The sequence below is a fragment of the Amphiura filiformis genome, chromosome 16 (genome assembly GCF_039555335.1).
Source record: "Amphiura filiformis chromosome 16, Afil_fr2py, whole genome shotgun sequence".
NCBI lineage: Eukaryota > Metazoa > Echinodermata > Ophiuroidea > Amphilepidida > Amphiuridae > Amphiura > Amphiura filiformis.
Genome location: NC_092643.1, coordinates 17,212,688 through 17,222,331, shown reverse-complemented (window position 1 = coordinate 17,222,331; position 9,644 = coordinate 17,212,688). Strand labels below are relative to the sequence as shown.

At 39.2% G+C, this 9,644-nt stretch overlaps 1 protein-coding gene across 1 annotated transcript; it reads right to left on the bottom strand.

Annotated features, from left to right (window-relative positions):
* Window positions 1–2,776: 2,776 nt before the first annotated feature.
* LOC140135654 (uncharacterized) lies at window positions 2,777–8,355 on the bottom strand. The gene is made up of 4 exons (XM_072157230.1): window positions 8,250–8,355; window positions 6,770–6,905; window positions 4,680–5,003; window positions 2,777–3,675 (listed from the first exon to the last, which is right to left on the bottom strand). Exons 2-4 carry the CDS (start codon window positions 6,795–6,797, stop codon window positions 3,299–3,301), a joined length of 729 nt encoding a protein of 242 aa, XP_072013331.1. The 5' UTR covers window positions 6,798–6,905; window positions 8,250–8,355; the 3' UTR covers window positions 2,777–3,298.
* Window positions 8,356–9,644: the final 1,289 nt, after the last annotated feature.

Sequence of the window (9,644 nt, the reverse complement as noted above, 5' to 3'; positions counted from 1 at the left end):
AACAAAACAAACTTAAAGATTGTCTAATTCACATGATTCTTTCATTCGGAATATTCGTTTGTCATTGCCACTCAACCTTACAAGAAGATCGACAATTTCTCTGTTGATATCAGCAATAAGACTAAAGAATAAAGCGGTAATGTTTAGCTGTAACTTTAATAACATATTAGGAAAGTGTTACTTATAAGTTCCAAGCATGACAAATTTTACGAGCTCACATGTCTCACACATACACATAACCTTGTGTTCGCGTACACGCTACTGGAAAAGTGTGGATTCATCACGGATTAACAACGCTTGGCTCCTGTACAAAGGTATAAGAAGAGTTGTTGAATTAAAATCATCAGTAACACTGGAAAAAATTGTGTACACCAGGTTTGTTTGGTCCTTGCCCCCTCAGACTGACAATGGTCAGCCCTCGAATTAACCCACGGCACCCATGGCATTTTGCGCAATGCCCTCAAAATATGTCCTTTACCCAAGGCAGTCACTTGCCGTGCCCTCTAATGAAGTTGCCGTCTGTGCCCCAGCCCTGCCCCTTCATTATAAAATCATCTATCTATGTTTGTGTGTGTTTTCTTCACTTTTGAGAAATTGCCTTGGTGCCCTTCTCAAATTTTCAACAGTTGCCATGATGCCCTCTTGAAATATTACAAACTGCAGTGCTGCCTTGACTTTTCAGTGAAAATCCGAGGCAATTTTCAACTTGCCCTAAAAAAAGTTGCTGTGCCCCTTCAGATCCTTAATTCGAGGGCTGACAATGGTACGCCACTGAACAAGTAAAATATGTGGACATACCCCCAACAAGATTTTTACAAAGACCACACTTACAAGTATTATTGTTAAAATTATATCAAGGGGTTTAAACAAGACCCTATTTGCAATAGCTGCCCTATATAGTTTATGACAATTATTTGCATTCAACTTTGTACATGTATATAAAATATGACACCTGGCAGCTATTGCAGATGTGGTCTACTTTCACTAAACATGTGGTGTGATCAAGCAAAATCAGTCAGAACTCGGAAATATTAAATTTTCAGTTTCTTACAGGTTAGTAACAAGCATTTACAAAGCTGGATTTCGCAGAAAACCCCATTAAAATTGAACAACCAGTTCCAAATATATGAACAATAAAGAGTTTCCAAAACAACAGGAAACAAAAGGAAATATTTCCTTTGTATGGCTATATCTCAAAATCAATATTTCCGAGTTCTGACTGATTTTGCTTGATCACATCAAATATGTGACATGATCAGGGGAATGAGTCGCATGTTGGCCCTGGTCGAAAATGAGTTTTACACATGTTTCTAAAGAGGACATTTAGAGCTTTCAGAAATTGAAAACCCCATGTTGATACGACTTTTCTTTGTGAAGTTACGTCAATTTATCAATCGCTGAAAACAATATAATAAAAAAAACACCAATTTTAACACTTTCTTTGCCAATACCTCAAAATCAATATTAGCAACATCCAACTCATTTCCCTTGATCGTGTCACATATATAGTCAACTCAGAAGTACAAAGTAAATAGAGCTCGGAAGCTGGAGGTATGAGAATAATTATTTCAGTGCAATGTGTATGTAAATACTTCTTTGGCACACCAACTGCTGCACGATTTGTACTTGCCGAGCATACCACGTAATGCTCTTTATGCATTGCATTTTTTGACACGCAGTGCATGTGACGCAAAGCATCAACCCCCAATGTCACAGATTTGGTTTGTACTTCTAGGTTGAAGCAGTATAAGTACAACAGAAATCAGCAAACACAAAAATGTTTTTAAAATTAAATAAATAAATAAATGTTGTTTGATTTAACGTGCGCTTCAGCTAGGCATGGCCTAATTATCAGCACACTTCAACAATTATTCGCTGCCATTAGGATATATCAGAATCATTTCCGCTTCACCAAGTCCGCAACTGATGCGCAGGTACTTTCAGCGACTTAGATTGTAATTACCCCCAGCAGCTCCCATTTTACACCTGGGTGGAGTGAAGCAATTGGGAATTAAGCTATCTTGCTCAAGGATGCAACACACTGGCCGTGGTGGGACTTGAACCCGCAACCTTCCGATCATGAAGCTCGCGCCCTAACCATTGGGCCACCGTGCTTCCCACAACATGTTATACATGTGTTATTAAACACGTTTTGGATTTGGTCAAAACGTTTTAATAACATTTAAATGTCAGGTTTTTAAAATGGCCAAGAAAACATTTTTTAAACGTTTATATGGAAAAAAATAATACAAAATCTGTTTTAAAATGTCCAAATATTATGGCAAAATACTTGTTGGCAAATATCTGTGCAAAATATTTTGTCAACACTTTATAACATTTATAGAACATTTTGCAAGTTTTCAAATATGTTTTTTGAATGTTAATAAAATGATTTATATTGTTACCCATTAGCTCCCTTTATATAACCTGACATTTAAACATTTTCTGTAAAACATTTTGTGTTCGCTGGGTTTGCGGTTGCCTCTATTAAACCATCATCATAATTATAGTTTTATAACAGCAACACTGGCAAGAACCTATGGTTTTGGAAACAATTGTTTTTGGAAAAGTGTGTTCTGTATAATAATTATTTACAGTTAAAATTACTGACTTTCTATACAAATTTTTATGACCCATACAGGTCTACTTTACTCAAACACATCCAATTTCTGGGTGCTTTGGAGGGGAAATGACTAAAAAACTAAAAAATAAGCACAATTCATGTAATTTGGGTGCATTTGACTCTGCTGAAACTGACTGAAAATGCAAACCCAAACTGTGGCACATACACATACCATCAGAAAAGTAGAAACCTGCTAAACATTCTTTTCCCACTGTCAGCACCTCAGACGAATATAACTGAAGAGATAGGAAGCAACACACTTTTACCGTTGTCCACTGTGAACCATGTCTTATGTGGCTGGCATCATTTTAACTCATTTTGTGTATCAATTCCTGCCAAATTAATGCAACCTATGTGTTCGATTTTTTGTTCATATTAAGAATTGAATGTTTGTGCATGTACTGAGTATGTTCTTTTAGTGATTGCACAATGCAGAAAGTGTGACAATTTGATTGAGGTATTTGTATAATGATGCCAGTAAGACATGGTTCAGAGTGGACAATGGTAATTGCTTCCTATCGCTTTAGTTATATTCGTCTCAGGTCAGCACTAGTTTTTGCTTGTTAGTATATTTACATGGCTTTCTTATTTCATTGCCCATAATAATCCTTGAACTTCTTTCTGGTTTCCAGCCCTGGCAAGATCATTGAAGGGAATGAAATAAAAACAAATGATTCATATACCAAACAAGTCTCTAGTACACACAGCACATTGACCCCTTCCCCCATTCCTCCCTGTATGCCAATTAAAAAGCACTTTCAAGATTTTTGGTGTACCATGACCCTTTACAACTTGCAATAGATTACAAACCTTAAGCTTATCATTATTACCATTATCTCTATTATTTACAATATGTTGTAATAGTTGCGATGTGACTGGATGTGTCTCCGGATTTTTATAAAATTCCACATGATCGTAGACTTCTGTCGATATTCCAAATTTGCCTGCTACAACTTTACGAAGTTGTGGTTTGGGATCCATGAACAGGCACAATTCCTGCAAAAAGTTGGCAGAATCCAAGATGTCCTGAATATTGTCATGACATGCCCTCTCTGAAATGTATAAAATCAATGAACAAAAGATCAAACATTTAACCCTATTATTTGAAATGATAATTCTTCATATTGGAATAAGAAGCAGTGGCATAGTGGTGGTGGTGGGGGCACGGTGGGGGCGATGCCCTCCCAAAAATCATGGACCATCGGTATATCACAGGTCATTGGTACAAGATGGTTGCAAATTTTCCAGCACACATTTAAGTTATTGTACAGCACTGTACTGTGGATGGGTCCTGCACAATCCCAATTAAGTCATTGTCCCAGTTAAGTCATTATACGGCACAGAGTGGTGGGTGGTGTAGGTTGGGGGTAGGGGGAGATCACTGATGTGACATATGCTTGATACAAGAACACTCATCGGTGACATCATGTTTTTTTTAGGTACATTCACAAGTGCCCCGTCCCTGGTAAGAAGTAAACATGCACAGAGTGATATGTTGAAAAAATTCACAATCCCCTGATGGTGATATGTCACCATCGATCATTGTTAGTGTTGAATAAAATATCTAGGTTTTCTGGAACCCCTGAAAATCACTAATCGTTTTCAACATATCATCCCGAGTTTGTTTTTTACCTGTCTCACAAACATATCCATATTAAAAACAAAAGAAAAGTTTCTACCAGACATGAAATAAACTGAATACAGTCCAAACTCTTTTATCCGGCCATGATGGGACAAAGCATTGTCTGGATAAGTGAAAAATCCGGATAAGTGAATTACATGTAATTCTGCATTGACTGACCAAGTACTGAAATTGGAACAACAAAAGATTGTTTCAACATATGCAACATAGATATGTCATTCCTGGCATTCAGAGCATGGAATTAAGGTGTCAAATTATCAAAAACATGTTCTCCAGTGAAGATTTCTAAGCCGGATAACAGAGAGATCCGGATAAAAGAGGTCCAGATAAGAGAGGTTGGACTGTAGATGACATTTGGACAATTTGACACAACAATAATTGTTATCTTTGTTTACAAAAACAAAGTTTCATTACCTGGTATTTGGACCTCAGTGATTCCATTAATAGCAGTGGATCCAGCTTCACGTGGCTGTGCCTTAAGTACAAACCTGTACTCATTTCCAGGAACAAAGAGAACATTTCGATATCCCCCAGGAAGGTCAAGAGAACATTGCGTGTAAAATATGTTAGGAAGCGGTACTTGGATTGGTGGTGTTGGATGATCAGCACGGCCAGGACCGATTTGTTCATACCACAGGCTATATGGATAATCTGTCAGGTTGTCTTTATCATACCCTGCATCCCAGCTGAGGCAGACATTCTTATTTGTCCTAAAGGGGACTGATAACTTCAAATTATCTGAAATGAAAGAGATAAACAAATGAACAAATGAATGAATAAATATTTCCAACATTGTAAGTCTCCCTCTGAGACTCTCTTTCGATCTCATTCAAAGACATACACTTGAGAAATCTATGTGTAATTGGACAGTTCTTGGCAGTGCGTGCGCAGCACATTGAAAGTGGGGGGGGGAGGGCAGGTTGTTCAGTTCCCCCGAATGGAGCATGATTAGGAGCAAATTTTGATGTTTTTAACGTTTTTCCCCCGAATCAGCCGACTGACCAACAAAAGTGGGGCCCCCCTGCCCCCCTTTGCGCACGCCACTGGTTCTTGGACACTGCGAGTTTCCAGATCCAAACACCATAAGAATTTAATATTTAGCCAAATGGTAGCCACTGGCTACAGTTGCTGGTGAATTGCCAGGTCTGATTGGATGGTAAAAATTTGAAGAGCTCACTCTGACTCTGGCGTGCGATAATTTTCTCAAATGTGCATCTCCGCAGTTGGATAGTAGTATATAGCACAAACTGAAATTACTCAGCAGATGGTTCGATGTCCATGGTTGCTGGTGAATATGCACTATTATCTTCCATTCAGTGGCGGCACCAGGAATTTTTAGGGGAAGCATGGGGGGGAGTGAATTTCAGGGGGAGGGGGAAAATCAACAAAATTTTCACAAAATTGCTGCGAAAAGTGGAAATTTACGTGATTTGGGATTTTTGGCTCAAAAGTAGGAAGGAAACTGGGGGGGCAAGAAAAATTTTGAGGAGGGCAAATTCCCCCACCCCGTAGTGCCACCACTGATTCCACTTCACCCCATCATGAGAAATATGGGGCACTGGTGGGAATTATAGGATTACATAGGGATTTCCAGTTGAGTGCCCTTCAGAGGTAGGGACATGAAGCTAATATCATATCTATAATTTACCTCTACCAGCAGGGAATGTACTTAAAATATAATCAGTCCAACAGATGGAGGGGGAGCGTGTGTGGGGGTGTGTGTGTGGAGGGGGGTCATGATGTTGCTGTATGTGTAATTTGTGTATGCATGTTTGCTTTATGTCTATGGGATGCCATATAGAATTTTGGCATCCATTGGTGCATCCTTCCCGCCAGCATCCCTTTCTGAGAAGATGCCGCTCATTTGCATATTTCGGCTATTTGGCATCCACATTTCATCCTTTTTGCATCCACATTTCATCCTTTTGGCATTGGGGGGGGACAAAGTGAATTTCAGAGGGGGCAAAATCAACACATTTTGCGCAAAAATGCCGTAAAAAGTAGAAATGTTCGTAATTTTGGGTTTTTACTGGGGGGCAACAGGGAGGCAAGAGTTCTGACTGGGGGCATTTTCCCCCGTGATGCCGCCACTGGGCATCCATGAAATGGCATGTACTTTTCACTCATTTGGAATCCTTTTACTGACATCCAAATGGCATCCATGAATATCCATATCGCCCAGTGTTCGATTTAGAGGGGTTTTACATGCACTAATGCATGTAACTTTGGCTCTGTGCATGTAGAATTTTGCCTGTGCATGCAAAATGTTGTGTTATTCAGCCCATTTTGAGGAAAAAATCAGAGTTGTGCATGTAAATTTTATTTTCTAAATCGAACCCTGATATCGCCTGATTCATGGCTTGGGATATATTTTCCCTTGATCTTTCACCCACCTCTCCCTCCCTTCCCCTTTGTCTCCCTCTCTCCCCATCCCCTCTCTCCCTTGCCCCTTTCTCTCTCTCTCTCTTTTTCTCTCTCTGTCAAGAAATTCACTAAATTCTTACTTGAAATAGGTTGCTGCCCAGCTGACATGGTCCCGGTTGTTTTGGTGACGTACGTACGTTGGCAGTATGCTATTTCCCTGTAGCAAAAGATGTGTACTACACTACTGCTACTTCAAGTTTGGGTCCCTAAACAATGCTAAGGAAAGGAAAGTATAACACAAAGTTGAAAATTAGAATAGCCTCAGAGAAAATAAAAATTGAGAATCAGTTTAAACCACGATATGAGCATGTAAGAACATGTATACTTCTCTGTAGTCCACTTCACTTCTTAGAGAAGTGTGCATTTGGGGGAGGCATTTTGATGCCCATAAATGCAATACCAGCAAGTGGCGGCACCCTGGGCGGCACCCGGGGCGGCACCACGGGGGGAAAATTCCCCCAATCAGAACTCTTGCCCCTGTTTTTCCCCCAGTAAAAACCCAATATTTGTTAATTTGCCCCCCCTGAAATTTTGAACAGCTGGGGGAAGCAAATTTTTGGCACACATTTATGAACATGCTCTAAAAAGGCAGAAATTACAGAAATGTTTAGATATGCAAAATTTCATACTCGCTATGCTCCCATATGCATGTATAGTCTGTATACCGTACCAGAATATAACTGGCATCTTGTATTTTTTGAGACATTTTTCAAGGTAATACCGACTCTCAATGTTGCAATAACATTTTATTTTTAAAAGCCGATTATATCTCAATTTCCATTTTATAATACCATACCTTACAAACTTAATATCTTCGCTTATGAATGTCCGATTACATTGGGAAAACAGCATTGCGGAGCAAAAACTCTCTATATAAGGGACCATTCACAAACACTTGTAAGGGGGGGCCTCATGCAAAAAAAATTCATCGCGTCAACCCAATGGAAAAGCATATAAACTCAATTTTCCAGGAAAATTTGTGGTCATTTTTTTCTCGGCCTCCCCTTAGGAGGGTCAAAATTTTCAGGGCCCCCCCTTTTGCATCAACCCCCCTTACAAGTGTTTGTGAATGGTCCCTATAAAAACCTCAAAATTAACCTACCCAAAAGTGTTTTGACATGACACGTCACATATGCTTTAATAGCTTACACTTGGGGTAAATGACATCTTTATAAATAACTTTGAGCTCACTTAGTACCTAAAAGCCCATTCTGAAAGGCTATGCGTTCATCATAATTTACATAGTAGGGCCTTAGCTACTACCTACTAGCAATTTATATTTTATCGGAATTAACTGAAATTTTGGGAATAGGTTTTTTCGTGGATATCTAATGAAAAATGACATAAATAGAGGATGCTAGGATCACGAAATACTCCTTTAAGAGTCTAGAGATAGCAGAAAGCTCTCGTTGAAAGTATTATTAACACACAATGATTCATGTCGTTGCAGAATTCGGCAGCCTCGGACACACTTTTTTCAATCATTCATTTCATCCCATTTCATGCACAATGACATGAATGATGATGCCGATTGCTCGGTATGTCATGAGTCAAACTTACTTTACTGTTAATGCGATGTCAATCACACAAGCAATTCAATTAAAATAGGAATTAAAACAGAAAACTACACATCCACATCATCGACCCACAAAACACAATATTTACGTGTGGTCAAAGATGTTTTACTTTAGTAAAACCTAGATAAGCTGATGCCTATACTGATGCACGGCAGTGAACGTAACCGTTCCGGCTGAAATCCAGAAATGACGTCATTTGTTCTGGTGCTGCCACTTCCGGGTAACGCGGGAGAAGAACATGCCTTTTGCAAACAAAATGGCCGACTCGTCCCGGCCCCTTTCCAGCGAAAATACAGCTTATTTAGCCAATGTGAACATGGGTCATCGCCAGAAATATTTTCCTATGCATATTGGACTAACACCTCAGCTATATGGTATTTCACGATATAACAGTAATTAAAAGAAAACTGCAAACGTTCGTTCGTCGGATGTTTGACGAAGTGACCAGCTCTAATGACGTCACTATGTAAACAACATAGAGGTATAAATAATTAATTAGGTAATACCAAATATGGAGGTATCCAAAAGTATGCTAATTAGAACAGGTTAGAAGGAACGACGAATCAGAATACGATCCTGGTATCCAGCTCTATGCAAATGAGTTGAAGGAGGTTACGTGAACATGTAAACTTATGCGACTCTTGTGTATACCGACCTCTGTGCGTGTGGTAGAGTAACTTAGGTGGTTTCCAATAATTCCCACCCACGACACTAAAATTAATGTGTATTGTATTCGGAGCCACTTTGCACTTGGAATCGGGATTCGGGAATTTCCCGTATGATCTCATTGCTATTTTTGGAGTTTTGGGAGCTGTTATCCCGGGGCTGTTTAAGGGGGTACTGCACCCCTATGGTAAATTTGTGACTATTTTTGCCTTTTTCTCAAAGAATAATAAAACACTGGATACAGAAGTTATGTATATTATTGGGGCAAGGAATCCAATTACTATATAGGCCTAGGCCTACTGAAATTTCAGTGACTCAAGACAAGCGGTTCAGTATATATGATAGGAAACGAGGTAGGCCTACATCCTAGCGGTACCTTATTTCTTATCATAAATAACAAGTCGCTTGTCCTAGGTCACTGAAATTCCAGAGTAGGAATTGGATTCCTTGCCCCTATAATATAGGCCTACATAACTTTTGTTACCACAGTGTTATTAGTTTTTTTTTTTTTTGCAAAAATAGACACAAATTTATCGAGGGGTGTAGTACCCCCTTAATATGATGACCCCTGGTGATGACCTCTGCATCATTTTGGTCACCCACTTGTGCAAAGCGGTATTTTTGTGGGACGTGAGAGCACAGAGACACACTATTCAATACATAGGCCTATTATACTCAAATACGAGGAATGCCCATCTGAATCTGATATGAA

Excerpts from the sequence above, each read along its gene's own strand:
- LOC140135654 (XM_072157230.1), bottom strand. The coding sequence starts at position 6,797 with ATGTCAGCTGGGCAGCAACCTATTTCAA. Across the intron at positions 5,004-6,769 it reads TGGGCAGCAACCTATTTCAA|ATAATTTGAAGTTATCAGTC; the intron begins GTAAGAATTTAG and ends CTTTCATTTCAG. Across the intron at positions 3,676-4,679 it reads CACTGAGGTCCAAATACCAG|AGAGGGCATGTCATGACAAT; the intron begins GTAATGAAACTT and ends TATACATTTCAG.